The sequence below is a fragment of the Globicephala melas genome, chromosome 15 (assembly GCF_963455315.2).
Source record: "Globicephala melas chromosome 15, mGloMel1.2, whole genome shotgun sequence".
Lineage (NCBI taxonomy): Eukaryota > Metazoa > Chordata > Mammalia > Artiodactyla > Delphinidae > Globicephala > Globicephala melas.
Genome location: NC_083328.1, coordinates 46,946,800 through 46,969,117, shown reverse-complemented (window position 1 = coordinate 46,969,117; position 22,318 = coordinate 46,946,800). Strand labels below are relative to the sequence as shown.

General features: G+C 39.7%; 1 protein-coding gene across 5 annotated transcripts in view; it reads right to left on the bottom strand.

Moving 5' to 3' along the window:
• TASP1 (taspase 1) overlaps positions 1–18,435 on the bottom strand; it is a 296,551-nt gene extending 278,116 nt beyond the window's left edge. For 4 of the 5 annotated variants that reach the window (XR_009559115.1, XM_060285375.2, XM_030872548.3 and 1 more), the window contains exons 1-4: positions 18,335–18,435; positions 8,854–9,072; positions 5,662–5,729; positions 3,884–3,952 (exon numbers count right to left, since the gene is read on the bottom strand). Coding sequence is in view for 3 of the 5 variants with exons in the window: in XM_060285375.2 (XP_060141358.1) it covers positions 3,884–3,952; positions 5,662–5,729; positions 8,854–8,998 (282 nt within the window). In the remaining 2 variants the exon portion in view is untranslated. Of the gene's footprint in view, positions 1–3,883; positions 3,953–5,661; positions 5,730–8,853; positions 9,073–18,334 lie in introns of those variants that run through there. The other variant, XM_060285376.2, reaches the window with a different exon arrangement.
• Positions 18,436–22,318: the final 3,883 nt, after the last annotated feature.

The following is a 22,318-nucleotide window of genomic DNA, read 5'->3' as shown; positions in this document are numbered from 1 at the left end:
CTAAAAAACTGACCTTTCCATTTCCTTCACCACATTTTGAAGATAAACAAAATGCACTTTGGCATCATCTCATTTTCAACTCCACACTGCAGAACACCTCTCATACAAATGGCCACCTTCCCTCCCAAAACCCCGAAGGAAGAAGCTAGTCAGTTTACTAGGCAGCAACTTATGCGCATGCCCCCCACCCCTTATTTGTATGAAGGGAACACTCCCTCTGGTGCCCAGAAGTTGTAGTCTTATGATAACACCACTTGTTTGTCCTGGTGGATGAGAAAAATTAAACTACACAAGGGAATGGGATTCCAAGAAAAGCTCAAAAATGATTTGTCTAAGTAGCCTGGTTAAGTTACAGAGGCCACCGAAACACATTTTTTTCTATTATAAATTTTCTTTCCTTTCACCTTGTCTCTTCCTCCTCCGTGGCAACAAGTTGAGGTCAGTGTACTCCTCACTATTTGGGTAAATGCAAATTTTCATATTTTCCAAAATACAAGGCCAGATACCCCTTCTAGCCAATAAGGACCATTAAACCATTTCAGTCATTTCAATCTACAGTTAGTAAAGTCCTCAGGAAACTCAAACCAATGTTAGTTATCTGCCTAAGTAATAATGTAACAAACAAGTTTAAAAAGTATGTTCTTTTTAAGTCAAAAGTATATACCAAAGTCAAAAGACAAAGGTATAATGATCACCCATATCTATTTGATAATTAGGACAAAACTTAGCTCTACTAAATAGACTGATCAAAACTAAAGATAAGTGGTTACTCTCAAATTAAACATAACACAGTATAAATCAGACTCTGGGAATTTTCAGTTGGCTGAAAGGACTTAATATTGTTACTTATATTTCTCTAGGTACAGAAAATACAAGAATCCAATTTTTATATATCTTTCCATTGACTCAAACTATTACAATACCTCTTTGGTTAAACTCTTTATTTGAAGACTTCACCCTATTCAAAGGTGATGAATCACAATGATCCAAGGTGACTGAAACTGCAGGGGGCAGTATATGACATGACTTTCAACATAATTCTTAAGATTCAGGCAAATTCCTCCAGTTAGTGTAGCCTTAACCTTTAAACTACTGACATATATTTCAATCAGAGATCCCAGATAAAAATGAATTTTTCAAGATAGTTCATTGAAATTCTTCCCCAAGCTTAATAATTAAAGGGAGGAAAGTACACTAAACTCACTCAGGCCATATAACATAGTCCAATCAAAACAACAGAACACATTTTTTTTTTTAAAAACCTTCATATCCACACTCTTAAAAAACACAGGTCATCATTCAAAACTATAAAGCTCATTTATTCACATGTAACTCATTCCAAAATGTATTTTAAATCATTATTAAGTATACATAAGTAAACTCTTTAAAAGTAGGATTGATTCATCATGGGAAAAATGTAATGAAATACTGGGCATGATATAAGTAGGACCTGAGAAAATTAAAGTTATTCTAAGATGAAAAGAAAAAGGAAAACTTAATTTTATTCAGTGTTGTATTCACAGTTGCCATTATGGTACAATATATACCCAGCTATTCATTAATCTTCTTTCCCCAGACCCACACGGGCTCCATGCACCTGTAACCTCAGGACATCGTCTTCTACACAAAGAAGAGTAATTTGCAATTAATAACTGAATTAAGTTAGATGAAGCTTTCCTTGTGTGTGTTTTGAGTAAAGGTAAGATTTGGTGGTAAGCACATCAATCTTCTTCCTTGTGTCACTTTTGCCCTTTTACCCACAACATATAATTAACTTTCCTTTGACAATGTAAAGAGTTAACATAAATATTCACCTCATAGATATAATTTCCAAAGCACCTCACAACAATAATAGCTACTAACAGTTACAAGGTGTTTACTATGTGTCTCATACTGTTCTAACTGATTATCTTATGTTAACTCAATCTTCATGACTCTGTAAAGTAGAAATTATCATCCCCGTATTATAAATGGGTAAACTGAGTCAGGGAGAGTCTGTGAGGTGCCCAGGGACTCATGGCTACTGATTGGTGGAGCTCGTATAAGATGTATCAGTCTCAACAGGAAGGAGACCACATAACCCCAAGTCACACACCTCAGGGACCAAACTACAGTGGAACTGGTGCCCACCATATATTCACCTTTCTTGACTACATACCCTAGGACCAAGCTCAAAGTGTTAACAAGACAGAGTACAATCTACAGAGCACGATTAAAAGCGTAACGCTGCAATTAACCAGCGGAATATACAGAAAACATGTCTAGGACTTTTGGTAAACTCCTGGGCAATCTTCGCAGGTAAAAGCAAGGCCTGGCCTGTCAGGGTAGGTGCCCTGATATGAGAGCCTAATCCAGTCAATTTGGGACAGTCTACTCTAACACCTCCTCCCTCAAACTCATCCCTGTTTTATCTTCATGTCTTATTTGATTCCCCTAGTTATCTTCTCAAGCAAATAACTATTTGTTCACTGTTCTCTAAACCAGGGGTCCCCAACCCCAGGGTCATGGACTGCTACTAGTCCATGGCCTGTTAGGAACTGGGCCGCACAGCAGGAGGTGAGCAGTGGGTGAGCGAGTGAAGCTTCATCTGTATTTACAGCCACTCCCCATGGCTCGCATTACCACCTGAGCTCCGCCTCCTGTCAGATCAGCAGTGGCATTAGATTCTCATAGGAGCGCAAACCTTACGGTGAACTGCGCATGCGAGGAATCCAGGTTGCACGCTCCTTATGAGAATCTAATGCCTGATGATCTGAGGTGGAGCTGAGGCAGTGATGCTAGCACTGGGGAGTGGCTGCAAATACAGATTATCAATAGCAGAGAGGTTTGACTGCACTGAGACCATAATAAATCAATGGCTTGCAGACTCATACCGAAACCCTATCAGTGAGTGGCAATTAAGCTGCATCTTACAGAGTAGACTGGACATAAGCCACACTTCGGGTGTCACTGTCTCCCATCACCCCCATATGGGACCATCTAGTTGCAGGAAAACAAGCTCAGGGCTCCCACTGATTCTGTATTATGGTGAGTTATATAATTATTTCATTATATATTACAATGCAATAATAATAGAAATAAAGTGCACAATAAATGTAATGCACTTGAATCATCCCAAAACCATCCCCTCCCCTCCCTGAGTCTGTGGAAAAATTGTCTTCCACGAAACTGGTCCCTGGTGCCAAAAAGGTTGGGGACCACTGCTCTAAACTGACTTACACTAATCAACCTTCTCTAAGTTTGAGCAACAGAAGTCGGTCTTCTGAAGCCCTCAGTATCCCCTGAACAAACTCATCCTCAGGGTTCCAGATTAAGACAATTAAGAGACCCTCACTCTGGAGGAGCAAGGATTACAGTGAACTTGAGAACCTCCTCAATGAATTCCTCAATGTCCACAATTAACTGGAGACCAACCTATCACACTGGACAAGACACACCTCACAGAGCACAGCTTCAGGATATATATATCCAACTGCTAAGTTTGTGAGGAAACTTCCCCCTCTACTTTGGACACTTCTAGACAGTTGGAATTTTTTGTTTTCTAAACAACAGAACGTATATTACTTTCAGGAGGTGTTAACTTCAGGAATTTTTCTTCTGAAAATATTCAGGAATTTCAAGCATCCAATCACCAGTAACTTGTATTCATGAATCTCACAAAACCAGGGAAAAATGAATTTAACCAACTTTTTTATATTACTCGGAGAAGTCTCCAATGAGAACAACCTAACAAAATCACAGGGTTCTTCATACCTTGTTAATATTGTTGAGAAACGCTGGTCATATAATTGATGGTTGACTAAACAACAGTTTCATGTCATTTAAGAATAATGAACATAAACTCACAAATATTTTAAATGAAACAAATAGAGAAAAGAAATACCTCAAGTTCCACGAGGGCTGCAGTCACTGCATCTGTTGCAAGGGCACCAGCCTGTAGCTTTTCAATTGCCTATGAAACCAAGGGGCAAGATTATTCATTTTAAAACCACAACTTCTTAAACATACCCAGAAACTTTCCAAAGGCTTGAAGAAGTGTAGGAGACATTCAGAGTTAATAAAAATTGATCACTAGAGTTCCGTTCCATACCTCAAGACATAAACAACTTAGATTTAAGATAAGCAATTATTCAGAATAATTTATGATATAGCTCACTTATTATTATTCAAATTAAGACAATGAATAAATTTAGCCACTAAATACAAAATGCAAGGAATTTAGTAAGTGAAAGGGCTTCATTCATCACAGGGCAGTTCACAGAACCATAGAAATTATATGAATTCCATTTTGAAATTTGAATTCATATTTTATACAGACTAAGCTAACCATTTCTCATCCCACCATTACTACTCTCTCTACCCCTAATTATAAAAAGTAGTTACTCTCAGCCACAGAGGCATTTCAGAATCCTTAGATGGAGCATACATTTGACAAAAGCATTTTTGATTCTATAAGGTATTCTACATCGAGATAAACATATAATATTCCTTTGTAATATAATCTATAGAGAGCAAAGGTCACTAAAATCACCTTGCTTCTTAGGTATAAACTAAGACAGGAAAGAAAGAGAAGGAAGACTGATTTTTAAATGAATAATTGAAGCTCCGATTTATTCAACAAAGATCAAAACCTAAGCACTGTATTCCTCATGAAACTTTTAAGAAGTTCATTTGTTGTATAAATTAAGGAGGCTGGTTACACGCTCTAAATGTATTATATACAGAACTATATTCCTATAAAACCATTTCTTCTCAGATAACAAAAAGATTTCACACTTTGAAAAATAAGATAAAGTAATATAAAATAGCTTAAAGAATATTTACCTTTATTATAAATTTTTTTTAAAAATGAAATCCCTGTAACCAAATATTCTTATTCATTTATGAGATTTCATTCATAAGAAAAATCTTGGATCGCTAATAAAGTATAATCTTCTTTAAATGGTATGTAAATATAAATGAAAAGAGCTGAGAGACCCCTATTTACTTGATATGCAATGTCCAATTAACATTCTATTTGCATAAAAAGTAATGGAAGGTTTGCCTACAAGAGTATACAGTCAGGATCAAAATAAAAACAAACAATATTTCTTCTGAGTCCATTCCTGCCTCCACATTAAGTATTCAACAATTTAGCAAAACCTCAAAAAACAAAGATAAAAAAAAAAAGCACAACTGAGTACAAGGGCAAAGTTAAACTCAGGAATGACAATGAATTTGCTATGATAAATATTACGTGATGGAAAAACAGAAGGAAAAAGTACAGGATAATCTCCCTAAGAAGAACACCCATTTTAATTTTTTATTATTTTTTTTCTTCCCTTCACAGAAAGACACATTGGCTGCCTTTGAGCTGTTTTCCCTACCCCTTCTATAGAGCTCAGTGCCGTTTCAAAGATTAAAAGATATATGATTATGTGCCCACAATTCCAAAAATACAGACTTTGATCTGGGAAAGGAAGGAAAAGATCTAAACATGATTTGGAGAATAAAAAACAAAACAAAACAAAAAAAGACCCCACGAATACGAGCAAAATTACTTTGTGGCCCAAACCAAAGACTGTCTTATAAATCAAACCTTAAAATTTTGAATTTCAAGGTAAAGCTGCTTTTGGTCAAAACTAAACTGTTTCAATCAGACAGAATACATTCTCTTCATACCTTCTGACAAGCTCGTTTGCATACGTGTTTATATTCCTTGGCTTTGGATTCAGAATGATAACCTGCACCTGTAGTGAAAAAAAACAGTCAATTGTCAACTGTCATTAAGATATCAGAGACCTTGCTTATATTATATAAATAGCTCATATAAACTGATGCTCTCCCAGTGACAATAAAACTATTGTCCTAAGTGCATGGAGTCTTAAAAATCTAACAGCTTCTTTCTGCACCATAAGTCTTTTTAATACCATGCCTTATCTCCTCTTTCAACAGCTATTTTCCTACTAGAGGCACCAGAAATAGCTTATGTCCCCAGAGCAGCTTCCCCAAGGTCACCTCTCCTTTCGAAAACTTCTCCAAAGTTAGGAGTTTTTTAGCTGGAGTTGATAACCCAGGCAGTGTCAAGGACAGAGTCCCTCTAAGTTCCTCTCTGTTGACCTTTGGAAAGTCCCTGCCAGAATTCTTAAGAGTGACTTCAGAAAACTAGGTAGTTTCTGAATAATACTTGAAGTTGAGGGGTGTTATATCCCACCTGTCAACAACCACCACCAATATCACCATTCCTACCCAAACTTTTCCATCCGCTCACCCCTGGAATGTAGCTCAGGGTGTCTCTGAAATCTCAGTGATAGTATATTCACAACTGCCTATTAGAAATCCTGGTGGTCCCTGTCTCTTAATCAAACACCCAGCAACTTCCTCAAGAGAATGGCTCTGAAATTTGTTTCCCTAAAAGGAGTAATACTTGCTTAGTTAGGGATTTGAGAATAACCTAAACAAGAAAGAAACCAAGACAAGAGCCCTTAATCAAAGTTCTTTAACTTTTTCTGAACCTCCCCCTCAGCCCCCATCCCAGCCCCCTGCTGGGCCCCGAAGGGGTCCAAAGTAGGGAAGGTTAAAGAACTACATCTCTGTATAGCTGATTCACTTTGTTATAAAGCAGAAACTAACACACCATTGTAAAGCAATTATATTCCAGTAAAGATGTTAAAAAAAAAAGAACTACATCTCTAAGCCTCAGGGCTTCTCCTCTGAGACTGCAGACTATGACACGAACTTAACCCACCTTTCACCAGGGCAGAGAAAAAACAAACCCAAGAAGCTATGGTTAAAGGACCCAAGAGAACAGAAAAGATGCCCAAACAACACAAATCCATAACACAGGCAAATGTTAGTCCCATTTCTCAAGCAAACTCTGAAACTTCACAGAACCTGCGCCAATATTTAACAGGACTCTCTTCATGGTTCACTGATAAATGATCCCAGGTCTGTTGTCTTAGCAGGCCCCAAACTTTGAGCAGTGTTTCCCAAACCATGGGATACTATAGCCAAATAGATAATTTTAGTGTGTGGATAACAGCACCAATAGCATTAACATATCAATCCTCTACTTAGAACAGGGAAACCATCTCAGCATTACTCCAGGAGATCTTTAATACCTGATTAACACTTGCTAATTCCTCTACTTAACAAAGGAAAGGTAAGCTTAGGATCTAAGCAGCTGACAAGCAACAGAACCTAAATAAAATTTAATCACACGGGTTTTTTTGCACTGTGTTTAAATTATTTTCTCTTCACGCATGTGATACCAACATTCCACTTAATTAAAGATAAGTTTCATCTTTAAAATGTTAAGGTTAAAAAGTGTTTATCTTTTTTTAATATTAGGTAAAATATAGGTAGTATACAGATCTGGGGCAAAGCAAGAATCTACTACTCAAATGACTAAAACGTGGGCAAGTCTCTAGTGCTAAAAAAAAAAAACACTTTTAAAATCTCTACACTGGAATTGAAATTTTGTTCCTTCAATGTACAAGATACATAATGCTGCATAATCAATCACTCTATCTGAACTTCTAATAATTTAGAAGGGGAAGGTCACCCTTCATCCATACAATTTCCTGTCATAACCCAGATTTCCTCCTATTACAGCTGGCCCCCGGCACCAACTTTGTCTAAGAGCCACAGCCATCAGGGTGTGTCTGAGACAGTGGGGAGGCCACAATGACTGTCATAGAAGGCAAACCTTTCCAACTAATCAAAAGCTCCACGTTGTTGCTTTTACACATCTCAGGCCTTTCTTGGACATTTTTCAAATACTCATTCTGAATGAAATAACTCACTGGGTACTATGAAAGATGCACCACCACCATGGTGTAGTGGAAAGAACACTGGACTAGGAATCTGAGTTGTTTCTATAAATTTACCTCACTTCTTTGAAAAATCATTTGAAAGAAAAGGAAACTGAACCTGGTTTTTGTTTTGTTTCTAGATTCTTCTAGATTCGATTCTATAAGGCTTCCGGAGTTGTCTGTGCAGTTTAGATACAGCCAAAAGTTAATGACCAGGAAGAACACCAGTTTGACAAGAAGAAACAATTCCACCCCTCACCCCGTATCAAAGCTAATCTTGCTGCCATCCTGCATGACTGTCTGAGGAAAGTTAAAAGGAGACCCAGCCATTCCTTCTTCCTTCACAGAGGTCATGAACTTTAGACGCTAAATGCAGACATATAAAAATGACTAAAGAAAAAGGGGGGGAAGAAGAAAAAGACCTACGTAGGGCTGCACTGCTTAGAAACCCTAGAGGCTTCGATGATGGGGACTCAGGGGTTGAACTCACTGTGTCTGTCTTCAAGGTACTCTGAAGTAGAGATTACAGGCTGATGAGGTGCCAAGAGCACTAGACTGGGACTTAAGGGCTCACTTCAGGGTGTCTCAGCCTGGCTCTTGTACGAACTAGCCATGTGGCTGAAGCCACTTAATCTCTCTGGTTTTAAGGTTCCTCTTTTATAATATTAAAAAGGCAAACTAGCTCTAAGACTGTGTAAATTATACTCTAAGATGGACAAAGTCAAAAATAGGGTCAATAAAATTTTTTCAGCAGCATTATTTTTAAAAACACAAACCAGAGTTTAAACAATTACTGTGTCTGGTTTTAACACCACCTAAATATGGGGTAAAAGTAAATAATAGAGTAGGTGAGTGAAGGAGACAAAGGAAGAGTCATCATTATAAGATCTTCTAAGTGGGGAGCTAGGGGGAGGCCCTCACTCTATCGAAGTCAGTCTCTTTGGTTCCAGCTCCTCTGGCAGTTTGCCTCCTCCAGATATGAAATTCAATTCCTGGTGTACTTCAAGGCAAGGGAAAAAAACATTATTTTCATCTTCCAACTCACCCACTTAGAGCTTACCTGCATGCACCAACACAAAGCCCCCTCGCTTCTCTTTATGGGGCTGCTTTGTTTCCAGCTCTTTAGCTGTTATTTTAACAGCCGAAACCTGAGATGATCTGGAAGGTAGTCCTTCTCCAGAACTCATCCCCTTCTCCATGGTCATTCTCCAAGATCACCATCTTCTACTGGGAAAAGAGCATACTTCCATCCAAAAGTAACAGCAGGAGAGGAATTACTCTAAAGGAAAACAGGCAAAGAGGGTTTGCATTTCTTTCCACTAACACACACGTAACATACAAATTTGTGCACAGATAACTTTCAAAAAAAAATTAAAAACCTAATTTTAAAGTTATTTAACTGGGTAATACAAAGAATATACAAAGGTTAGAATTTAAATCTCTGTCCACTGACAGCACTTGCTTGAAGTCACATAAACAAAAGAACTGTTGTAAAAAGACTTCATATTGAGTCCAAAGATATTTTATCTTTCATTTTATCTACATTGAAGAAAACCACAACATAACTTAAATATCACTTTCTACTCCCTCCAAACCAAATGCTAATAACCTCTGGGACATTCTAGAACCACAGGCAGTGCTGGCAACATCACTGAGCCTTGATATAAAGCCTAGATTGCTGCTTATTTTTTTCTCCAGGTTTATTGAGATATAATTGACATACACCAGTGTATAAGTTTAAGGGGTACAACATGATGATTTGATACATGTCTATACTGCAAAACGATTGCCACAACAAGGTTGGTTAACACATCCATTACCTCACATAATTACAATTTTTGGTGTGTGGTGAAAACATTTAAGAGCTATAGATTGCTGCTTGCTTAAAGAAATGAAGCAAGATACAGATTTACATCTGCCTGTGAAGAACCGCTTAAGAAAAAGTGTAATACTTCACAGCTCAATCAAAAGACAAATGCTGGGACTTCTCTGGTGGCACACTGGTTAAGAATCTGCCTGCCAATGAAGGGGACACGGGTTCAATCTCTGGTCTGGGAAGATCCCATATGCCGCGCAGCAAGTAAGCCCGTGCACCACAACTACTGAGCCTGTGCTCTAGAGCCCGCGAGCCACAACTGCCGAAGCCCGTGTGCCACAACTACTGAAGCCTGTGAGTCTAGAGCCCATGCTCCACAATGAGAGAAGCCACCGCAATGAGAGAAGCCAACACAATGAGAAGCCTGCATACATCAACCAAGAGTAGCCCCCGCTCACAGCAACTAGAGAAAGCCCACGCACAGCAACAAAGATCCAACACAGCCAAAAACAAATAAATTAATTACATACATTCATTTAAAAAAAAAAAAAACAAATGCTAACAAAATTATATGACTAAACCAAGAAATTAAAATAACACTTGTGCATATACTTGTTAATTTTCATGAAAGCGTTATTTCTGAGGTTCTCAAAAGATAAATGATAAAATACAAAACTTAATAAAACAAATTACAAGCAACTTAAACCACAAAGTTTCCAATTTTTCTCACAAATTCACAAGCTTCTAGCAATCTTGGCTTAATAACAATAACGATGGCAGAACACACTTCAGACTGGGGAAAAGTGGATCATTTAAAACTCGACAGAGGGCTTCCCTGGTGGCGCAGTGGTTGAGAGTCCGCCTGCCGATGCAGGGGACGCAGGTTCGTGCCCCGGTCCGGGAAGGTCCCACATGCCGCGGAGCAGCTGGACCCGTGAGCCATGGCCGCTGAGCCTGCGCCTCCGGAGCCTGTGCTCTGCAGCGGGAGAGGCCACAGCGGTTAGAGGCCCGCCTACCGCAAAAAAAAAAAAAAAAAACTCGACAGAGATTTGAAGAAAATACCAGAGTCATGTGGTTGAAACTACTTAAACACCTAGATTCACACTGTTATGTAAAAATGTATACCTTATTCTAAATTGAGAAATGGGGAAGGAGGAGCACAAGTCTTTTCTAATAGAAAACATAAATAGTAACGTAAAGAGTGACTTAGCCAACTAGTCCAAAAGAACAGTGTTACTCAAAGTGTGGTCTGCAGACCAGTGCTTGTTACCAGTCTGCAAGAGATTATTATTTTATTCATATACTAATTGCCTTATCTTTTTTTATTGGAGTAAAATTGCTTCACAATGCTGTTAGTTTCTGCTGTACAGTTAAGTGAATCAGCTATATGTATACCTATATCCCCTCCCTCTTGGACCTCCCTCCCACCCCACCCCGCATCCCACGAATCTAGGTCGTCACACAGCACCGAGCTGAGCTCCCTGTGCTATACAGCAGGTTCCCACTAGCTATCTATTTTACACATGGTAGTGTATTTATGTCAAACCCAATCTCTCAGTTCATCCCACCCTCCCCTTCCCTACCTGTGTCCACATGTCCGTTCTCTACATCTACGTGCACATTTTCAATAAACAATGTGTACAGTTTTTGTAATTCTTTTCTATTTCCTCATGTTTTGTTTATAACTATATTTTTGAAACAATTTTATCTGCTACATCTAATAAAATTATGAGCTTTTACTTTTATCTTTCATTCACAGTTCCATATCTCTGTTTTGTTCGGAGGTTTTGTGGTTCTTTTGTTTTGTTTTTTTCATTTTACAAAACAAATGGTCAACAAAGGATTGAAAAAAATTTTTAACTTGGTCCTTCACACCAGAAATGGTCTGTGAAGCACTGCAATATGGTATTTTAACTTCCTTTAATTCCTGGTTAAAAAGAGTTCATTTAATTTTTATTATATGTCATTTCATTTAAAGGACAAATAATTTTAAATCATATATATATGCTGCTGTATTAAAATGTTTACATATATTCATAAATTTTGATTACAAAAGAGTGCTGAGGTTAATTACATAACAGTGGATTAAAATGCCTGTTTTTGTTTTTGTTTTAGGTGGTAGCTCTCTCCCTGAGGATGGATTTTCTTCCAACGACTTCACAAGGATCTGCATCAATTACCTTTATTTGACTTTGGTTATTTCTCTGAGATAGGTTACTATTTATTCCTGTGTCGGTTGACAAAGTCAATTTAAATGATTAGCAGTTCATCTGCCAGTCTATACCTGCCATGAGGTCTGGCCTAGCCATGAAATGAGCTTGGGCCCACTTGTCCCACAAACATAGTTGTGTGAAAACTCAGGCTTTGGAAAATTCAAAGCTTCAGTTTAAATGAAACCATATCCAAGCAGTATGAGCTATAAAACTTACTCTGACTCACTGTCATCAGATGCATTTTTTTTCATGAATAACAAGTTAGAACATCTATATTTTATAATGAATAAGATTTGATGTAATAGGCACTCTTAATATATGTGAGAGATTTAAAAACACTACTTCTCAAGCTTGTCTGAAAAAAATAAAATGTGGAAGATGAATCAATATGCAATTTCTTAAGCAATCTACCATCCCTCAGAGACTATCTGAAATTTTTTTATTTAGCAAACCATGTCATCTCAATAAACTCCCCCAAAAATGCTGGCCCCAAAGTTCTGCTGGACTGGGAAAGGAACTCAAGTAGACAGGCTATCCAATGTACAACTCTGGCCTCCAGCTCCCAATGGTTACTGGAATATTTTTAATTCAATTAGAAATGAAGCAATTTCTACTCCAACATCAGTTTTTGTTTAACTCAGAACCCATTAAAAGTCTGACCTTCCTAACAGAATTCCAACAAATGTCTCAAAAAACAAAAAGACAAAAGGGGGGGTGGGGGGAAGTGGGCAAATCCCAGTTTACAGAAAAATTATACAACAGTCTAACAGATCAAAAGATGCTAAACCGGGCTTCCCTGGTGGCACAGTGGTTGAGAATCCGCCTGCCAATGCAGGGGACACGGGTTCGAGCCCTGGTCCAGGAAGATCCCACATGCCGCAGAGCAACTAAGCCCGTGCGCCACAGCTACTGAGCCCGTGTGCTACAACTACTGAAGCCCGCGTGCCTAGAGCCCGTGCTCTGCAACAAGAGAAGCCACCGCAATGAGCAGCCCGCGCTCCGCAACAAAGAGTAGCCCCCGCTCGCCGCAACTAGAGAAAGCACGCACGCAGCAACGAACACCCAACGCAGCCAAAAATAAATTAAAAAATAAATAGTTTATATTAAAAAAAAAAAGATGCTAAACCTCACTCAGAAGAAAAATGCAAAATAAACTACACTCACATATCATTGGACTAGCAAACAAACAAAAAAAAGTAAGATAATACCATGTTTTGAGGATATAGGGAACCAGGAGTTCTCATACATTGCTAGTAGCAGCAACTCAACATGGACAATTGGGCAAAATAAACCAAAATTATAAATACACACTGAAAGACTGTCTGTAATGGGAAAGATATGGACCAACAGTATGTCTTGATGGAAGTGCTTAAAAATAAATGCAGCTCTTGGAAAAAATGAGAACGTTCTTGATATACAAATATGAAATGATCAGTCTTGAAGACATTTTAGCAAGTAAAAAACACGTGGTAGAGAAGTATATGCAGTACCATATTTTGAGGGAGGGGAGAAAAAAATACAGTTAAATATATATATGCAAAGCACAATCTGGAAGAATATATCAAAAAATAGCATTAATAGTGGTTACCAGAAGATTTGGGTGACTGGTGGACAAAGGAGGGATGGAAATTTCACTGTTCACCATTGTGTACCTTTTGATTTTGAAAATCTGAATTCATTACTTACAAAAAAAAAAAGCTTTTTTATACATTTATTTATGAGAACACAGGTAACTAGCCAAGTCCAAGCCCCAAAATAGGGCAAGCCTATGGGATCCCACTTCAAACCTTCACTAAGAGGAGAAATGCCATATTCTGAAGGTTCTGAACACTCATCCCACCTACAGAAGGAATAGACAAAAACATGGCCAATCAACAATACTGGCCAGGGCTTCCCTGGTGGTGCAGAGGTTAAGAATGTGCCTGCCAATGCAAGGGACACAGGTTTGAGCCCTGGCCTGGGAAGATCCCACATGCCACGGAGCAACTAAGCCCATGTGCCACAACTACTGAGCCTGTGCTCTAGAGCCCGCAAGCCACAACTACTGAGCCCACGTGCCACAACTACTGAAGCCTGTGCGCCTAGAGCCCATGCTCTGCAACAAGAGAAGCCACGACAATGAGAAGCCCGCAACGAAGAGTAGCCCCCGCTCACCACAACTAGAGAAAGCCCGCGTGCAGCAACAAAGACCCAACACAGCCATAAATTAATTAATTTTTTAAAAAATACTGGCCCAAGAGGTCTTTTTTGGTTTTGTTTTTCTGGATTTTGAACCTCTAGGGCCACACAAACCCCAGATAATCCTAATTTAAAAATAAATAAAATTAGTATTTGATCTCTACAGTTAAGACTAAGGAGTAAAAAAATAAATCATGACCAAAGATTGACATCAAATATATACCATCCTTTTCTAACTCACCTTGTAGTCATCTTGGACTGCGCCCAGTTTCCAAATCCTATAGATTTCTTCTCAAGCATTTAACTTCCTTCTCCCTACTGCCTTGACCCTTGTTCAGCTCACATACCTCTTAGCATAAGCATTACAAAAAGCATATTAACTTTTCTCCCCAAATCCAGGCTGTCATAAAACAACCATCTACAAAAGGCTGCCAAAATAAATCTCATAAAGGACAATGCTAATCAAGACAAACAGCATGCCAAAAGACATGAGCAGGCAATACATAAAAAAAGAAATATAAACTGGATATCCAATATTAAAGAAAGAATATTCAAAGAAATACAAGAAAAAAGAAGAAAGAAATCTAATTAGCACTGTATTGCCATCATAAACTGATGTACCCGTTTTGAAAAGGAATGTGCCAGAAAGTACCAAGAGCCTTAAAATATATAATTTTGTATATACCCGCTCCCCAGAGATACTTTATATATGAACTAGTCTATATAGACACAAATAATACTACCATGGATTCCTCTAAAGAGTACTGGGAGACTGGAGAAGAGGGAGGGGCAAGGATGAAAGGGAAAATTGATTTTTCTCCTAATAACATCTCATATTTGAATTTTTTTTTAAGTGGGTACTATTTACTAAAAAGAGAAGATTTAAGTTCTCTGTCTCTGGGACCAAGATGAATGTAAATTAACTTGATTATCAAGGGCAGAAGAGAAACTCAGAATAAAACACTTTCTTTGCTTCAGGGACTTTTATGGCACTGATTTAAGGTCTAAATCTTGACTCTATTTCTCTCAAAGATTGTTTCATTTTCCTACTGCATGTGATGACACTATTTTTTTTTTTCCATTAAGCCATTTAGAACACTACCACATGTCCCGTTTGCCTCTGGTGTTGAAGTTTTTCACTGTAGATTTACTTAGTCTTTTAGAAGCAATTGAAGGAGGAACGAAGTCATGGAATCCATTCATCTTAAGAGAAAGGCTTTTAGAGAAATCCAGCCCTTAAGCTATAGCAACTGATGAATAAAGAAGCATTTTGTTGCTCTTAACATCATGAGATTGAAGGTTTAATGCCTCATTAAATGAGCTCCAAAACATACTTATTTCATCTTTGACCCAGTAATTCCACTTCTGAGAACATTTTCTACCAAAATAATTTTAAATACAGAAAAGGTTTTATGCCTTTTATGCTGTGTTTAACATAGGATAATTTAGAAAAACAAAAATCTGGGAGCGACTTAAATACCCAACATAGAGAAATAGTTAAGAAAATGATAATCTATGTGTTTCCGATCAACTGGTTTTTGAAAAGGGTGCCAAGGCCATTCAATGGAAAAAGGACTTTTCAACAAATGGTGCTGGGAAAACTGGAGAGCCACATGCAAAAGAATAAAGTTGGACTGCACACCATATACAAAAATTAACTCTACATAAATCAAGCCCTAAATGTAAGAGCTAAAACTATATAAAACTCTTAGGGAAAAGAAAACAGGAGTAAATCATAATCTTGGATTTGGCAGTGGTTTTACATACGACACCAAAAGCACAAACAACCAAAAAAACCAGATAAATTGGATTTCACCAAAATTTTAAACTTTTGTACTTCAAAGGACACCCTTCAAGAAAGTGAAAAGACACCCCACAAGACGGGAAAAAATGGAAGAAATATTGCAATCTGATAAGGGACTTGTGTCCAGACTATATAAAGAACCCATACAACTTTAAAATTTCTTTAAAAGTTTTTTAATTCAATTTAAAATTGGGCAAAGGAATTGAACGGACATTTCTCCAAAGATATACAAAGGGCCGATAGGCACAGAGAAAAGAAACTCAACATTATCAGACATCAGGGAAATGCAAATCAAAACCGCAAGATACCATTCCACAACCAATGGAATGGCTATAATCAAAAAGACAGACAATAAGTGTTAGCAAGGATATGGAGAAATCAGAACCCTCATATCCTGCTTGTGCAGGCCACCTTGGAAAACATCTGGCAGTACCTCAAAAAGTTAAACAGTTACCACATGCCCCAGCAATTCCACTCCTAGGTATACATCTAAGAAAACTGAAAACATACGTCCACACAAAAACTTGTACATGAATGTTTATAGCAGAATTATTCATAATAGTCAAAAAGTGGAATCAATCCAAATGTCTATCAACTGATGATGGATAAACAAAACGTGGCATAGTTACATAATGGAATATTATTCAGCCATACAAAGGAGTGACGTACTGATACATAATACCACATGGATGAACCTTGAAAACATTATGCTAAGTGAAAGAAGGCAGACAACAAAAAGCCACATATTATACGATTCCACTTACATGAAGTATCCAGAATAGGAAAATCCATAGACACAAAGTAGATTAGTGGTTGCCAGGGGTGGGGGAACAAGGGGAGGAGAGATCAATGGTGAGTAACTATAAGGGTACAGAGTTTCTTTTGGAGGTGATGAAAAAGTTATGAAATTAGATAGTGATGATGAGTGCACAACGTTGTGAATATACTAAAAACCACTGAAATTTAAATTTAAAAGGGTGGAATTTTATGAATTATATCTCAAAAAAATCCGTGTAATAGACACAATGTATAAAACATGCTTTTTGGTTAAAATCACATTTTATACACATACACTATGATGCTAAGTAGGTTAAGAATACGCTACTTTGGGGCTTCCCTGGTGGCGCAGTGGTTGAGAGTCCACCTGCCAATGCAGCGGACGCAAGTTCGTGCCCCGGTCCGGGAGGATCCCACATGCCGCGGAGCGGCTGGGCCCGTGAGCCATGGCCGCTGAGCCTGCGCATCCGGAGCCTGTGCTCCACAACGGGAGAGGCCACAACAGTGAGAGGACCGCGAACCGCAAAAAAAAAAAAAAAAAAAAGAATATTCTATTTTTTAAATGTAGGGAATTCCCTGGCAGTCCAGTGGTTAGGACTCCCAATGCTCTCACTGCCAAGGGCCCAGGTTCAATCCCTAGTCGGGGAACTAAGATCCCACAAGGCACACAGTGCAACCAAAAGAAAAAAAAAGTAGAAAGAAAGAGATCAAAATGTTGGGCTGAGGGCTTCCCTGGTGGCGCAGTGGTTGAGAGTCCGCCTGCTGATGCAGGGAACACGGGTTCGTGCTCCGGTCTGGGAGGATCCCACGTGCCGCGGAGTGGCTGGGCCCGTGGGCCATGGCCGCTAAGCCTGCGCGTCCGGGGCCTGTGCTCCGCGGCAGGAGAGGCCACAACAGTGAGAGGCCCGTGAACCGCCAAAAAAAAAAAAAAAAATGTTGGGCTGGGGCTGGTGGAACCACAGATGATCTCTTTTTTAATATTTCTACATTTTCCAGATATTCTTTAGTAAGCAGGTACTGCTTTGTATAAGTGGGGGGAAAGCTTTATTTAAACAAAAAAGCAAATTATTAAACTCCCAAGTGTATGAAAATTCCTTAGCTTAGTATGCAATGATCTCAGTCACATGGTCCCCAAAATACCTTTCATTCCCCTCCCCTACAGAGGCGAATCAAGTTGAACTCCCTCCTTCCGGAAACACGATGCCCTCTATTTTCAGGGCACCTCCAGTTCCTGTTTTCCACCCTCTCCAGTTGCTCCTTTTCCATCTTCTTGGTCCTTTCCTCTTCCTTCTCCACCTGAGCAGTAAATGCTAACGTTCCCCGGGACTCTAACCAGGCCTCTATTACACTATAGGGCTGCTTTCCCCCACCTGCCACGCAGGACCAGGGCGCACACCCTCGGGTCTCTACGAGCCTCGAACTCGGAGAAACCGCAGCCCGAGACTGCAAAGTGGGTGAAGGACTGCAAGAACTCCCCCCCCACACACAGACAGTCCCTTCCCCGGAGAGAGAATGAAGCCGCCAAGCTGCAGCCGCTGGGAGGGGCCCGGCGCGGGCCCCACGCGCGACCGAGACTCGGGCACGAGGGACGTCCCGAGTCCCTTCCTCCAGCACCGCCTCCAGCAAGGGGCATCCGGCGCGCCGCCCGCACCCGGCCCCGGAGAGGACGTCCCAGCGAGAGCGCGGCGCCCGGACAGAGGCAGCGCACGTCGGCGGCAAGGGCGCGGACAGCGTGAGAAAGAGAGACACTCACCCGCGTCAGCCCCGAGCCCTCACAGCACCGGAAGTAGTCACCCACCCGTTGCCAGGGTGAGGAAGCGAGGGTGACGTCAAGGTTTTCCATTGGCCGTGAGCATAACCACGTGGCCGGAAGCAAGCGCCCACACTCTGCTTGGTCTCCTCCCTCTGCCCCGGAGTGGTTCACCTGGTCGGGGAGGTGCAGGGAGGACACCACCTGGAGCCTCGCCGTGAGCTGCGCAGGCGCCGTTGCCTATCTCTCTTCACCCCGCCTCTTAATGAGCCGGAAGGATGTGATCGTCTTATCTGGGTGGTTGGCAGACTAGCGATGTGTTGCGGAATGAAGTTAAACTAGTCATCATTTATTAAGATGTCACTTAAGAACTTAATTTCATTCAATCCTTGCAACCCCCCCACACAGTAGGGAAAACTAGAGTTCTGCCTGGATTACATGTGGGAGGAAAGGGCTAGCCTTGCCCTGGGGAGAAGGAAAATGCCGGTGGCCTTTCTTTTAGCCTCTAGCATCTAAGACCAAGACCTAGTAACATTATGTAATCTCTTTAATGTTTCCTTGTAACTATTAACATGAATAGTTACCATGTAACTGTAACCGAAAGTGGGATCCGGCTGCTTGCCGCTCAACAGCAAATAAAGAGGCAAGGTTGGTGGAAAGGAAAGTTTGCTTTATTTTGGATGTTGGATGTTGGAAAGCGGGCCGGGGGGCAACGCCTGTCCAAAGGCCAACTTCCCCAGACTGACAATCAGTGAGCAAGAGCTTTTATAGGTGGAGGGAGGGGGCTACATGCAGAAACAGCACAGTCAGCTCTGACAGTCATCTTAATCATGAGGTGATCTGACCAGTGTTCATCTGGATTGTTTTAAGTACAGTCAGTCTTCAGTTCCAGGGTCGGTTTGTTCCCATCTCCTTGAGGCCAGTTCTTGGAATTGTGGCAGCTTATGTCATGGCTACAGTCTGGTCATCATGTTGTCAACTTCTTCCACCTGGCGGGGGTTTCAGTATGTACAAGACAGCTCACAGGATATGGCTCAGAATATTAACAAGACAGCTCACAGGATATGGCTCAGAATATTATCTATAGCCCTTGAGAAGGAACTAAAGGTCCCTGACTATGCTTAATGACTAAATTATTATTATTCGGTCTCCTTTGACTGTTTTCCTTTGTTTCTGCATTTTCTCATTTCTCCGATTAAACTTATTCTTCAGCTAAAGTTTTTCCACAGACAAAAGCCAGGCTGAGGACATGGGGGCAAGGACCATAGGGTCCTGCTCCATTTCATAACCACCATTAAACCTGTCTTGGGAAGCAGAGATTAAAAGGAGTAGTTCTGGATAGCTCTCAAAGTGTGGTCCTATCACCTGGACTCGTAGCAGAAATGTGAATTCTTAAGCTTTACCCCAGACTTGCTAAATCAGAAACTTTGGGTTTGGGACCCAACAATTTGATTTAACAAGCTGTCTGAGTGGATCAGACACAACTAAAATTTGAGAACCACTGAAACAGAGGGACTTTCTCTTTAGCCTGGTTGCAGAGGTGGGTTGGGGGGTGATGGAAGGAGTGCCTCAGAAGGGGGAGCAATCAAGCTGTGTACCTCCAGCAATCAAGAATGAGAGTAAGGGGACTTCCCTGGTGGCCCAGTGGCTAAGACTCCATGCTCTCAACACAGGGGTCCCAGGTTTGATCCCTGGTCAGGGAACTGGATCCCACATGCCGCAACTAAGTATTTGCATGCCACAACTATAGATCCTGTGGGCCGCAACTAAAGATCCCACATGCCGCAACAAAGATCCCTCATGTGGCAACAAAGATCCCGCATACCACAACTAAGACCCGGCACAGCCAAATAAATAAATATTTTTTTAAAAAAAAGAATAAGAGTGAGGAAGGCAATTTGGGGCTAGTATGGGAGACCCCAGAACTGATTCCCCTGGGATTCCTAGATAAATGTTTGTGTTAATTGTACAGGAAAGACTTTTCAACTGCTAGTAATTCCAAATTCATTTTATTAACTTTTGTATTCTCCAACATATTTTTCTGCTAATATTTTTCTCTATGAACAAAAATAAAAGGGCATAAAAAGGTCTACTGTGAAAGTTATCTATAAAAACAGAATTTTAGATTTAAAAGGGAATGTAGGACTCTATATTAAAGTAAGTGGTTTAAAAAAGAAAAAACGTGTTTAAGTCAGGATAGACAGAGGTAGTGCAGTGGTTAAGAGCAAGGATTCTAGAAGCAAGAGAATCTGTGTTCATATCTCAGCCCTACCACCTACCAATTGAGTCACCTTGAACAATTTACTCAATCTTTCTGTGACTCAGTTTCCTCACTTGTAAAATGAGGAAAATAACAGAATCTCTCATAGAGCTGTTCTGTGGAATAAATAAGGTATGTGAAGTACTTAGGAAAGTATCAGGCCCATAATAAGTAATCAATAAATGTTACTTAAAAAAAAAAAAAACATTAAGTTCAGGCTTGTTACTATAAAATATGCAAAGACTCAAACTTCTTTCTCAAATAAATGACACAATGGTATTAAATAAACCAAAAATGTCCAGTTTGCTCTTGGAGTAACTGTTATTAAAATTTGGAAAATAAATTAGTACTGTGCAATTGGAAGGTAAATTCTATATAATATAGGCATTCATGTATTGAACAGATAATTAATTAGATCTTATGCATTATACATGAGAGGTGCTGAGGGTGTGAAGGCTTGAAAGAAGGATTGGAGGGGGCTTCCCTGGTGGCGCAGTGGTTGAGAGTCTACCTGCCGATGCAGGGTCACGGGTTCGTGCCCCAGTCCAGGAAGATCCCACATGCCGTGGAGCGGCTGGGCCCGTGAGCCATGGCTGCTGAGCCTGCGCGTCCGGAGCCTGTGCTCCGCGACGGGACAGGCCACAACGGTGAGAGGCCCACATACCGCAAAAAAAAAAAAAAAAGAAGGATTGGAGGACCAGAGAGGTCAGCAAACAGTCAATTCCAGAGCTAAGCACACCCAGCCCCAAAGGTGACACCATCAAGAAACAACTGTACCGATGAACCGGTTTGCAGGGCAGAAATAGAGACACAGATGTAGAGGACAACCGTATGGACACCAAGGGGGGAAAGCGGTGGGGGTGGGTGGGTGGTGTGATGAACTGGGAGTTTGGGACAAAATAGATAACTAATAAGAACCTGCTGTATAAAAAATAAATAAAATTTTTTAAAAAAAGAAGCAGCTATACCTCCACAGGTGTACATATATAAGGATAAAAGAGGCCAACTTGTCCTCAGATAATGTACAGTTTAAATCTTATATATGCATGTGTGTGTGTGTGTGTATGTTCGGTCCCCAGACCATGTCAGGAGATCATTAGTATCAAACTGTTATTTTACAATAATACTAAGATATTTATTTATCTTCCTATTCTCATTCTCTTACAAGCGTAAAATGTGCAAAAATTTCATAGATAGGATTTCAAATTTCATATTGCAACTAACTTTTAAAAAACCACCACCTGTTCAGTTTTGGTGTACTATCCAAAAAAAAGTATGCACAATTATCTGATAAGGCCATTAAAATATTCTGTCCTTCTCCAGCTACAATCTGTGGCAGGCTGGATTTTTTTTTTACATACTTCAACCAGCACAACATATCACATCAAATTGAATTCAGAGGCAGAAAGGAGAATATAGCTGGCTTCTTTTAAGAGATTTGCACAAATGCAAAAGATAACACTTTTCTCTCTACCTTTTTTGTTTGTTTTCAGAAAATACAGTTATTTATCAAAATACAGTATTTATATTAACATGCAATGGATTTATTTTTAAACAAAAATATTGTTTTATATTTTGGTTTTAATCTTTAATACAGTAAATATTAATAAATATAACCCACATGAACAAAATATCTGGAGCATTCTCAATTATTTTTAGGAGCAAAAAGTTGTCCTGAGATGAAAAGCCAGATAACTGCTGATACAATTATTATAAATTTAGTCTGT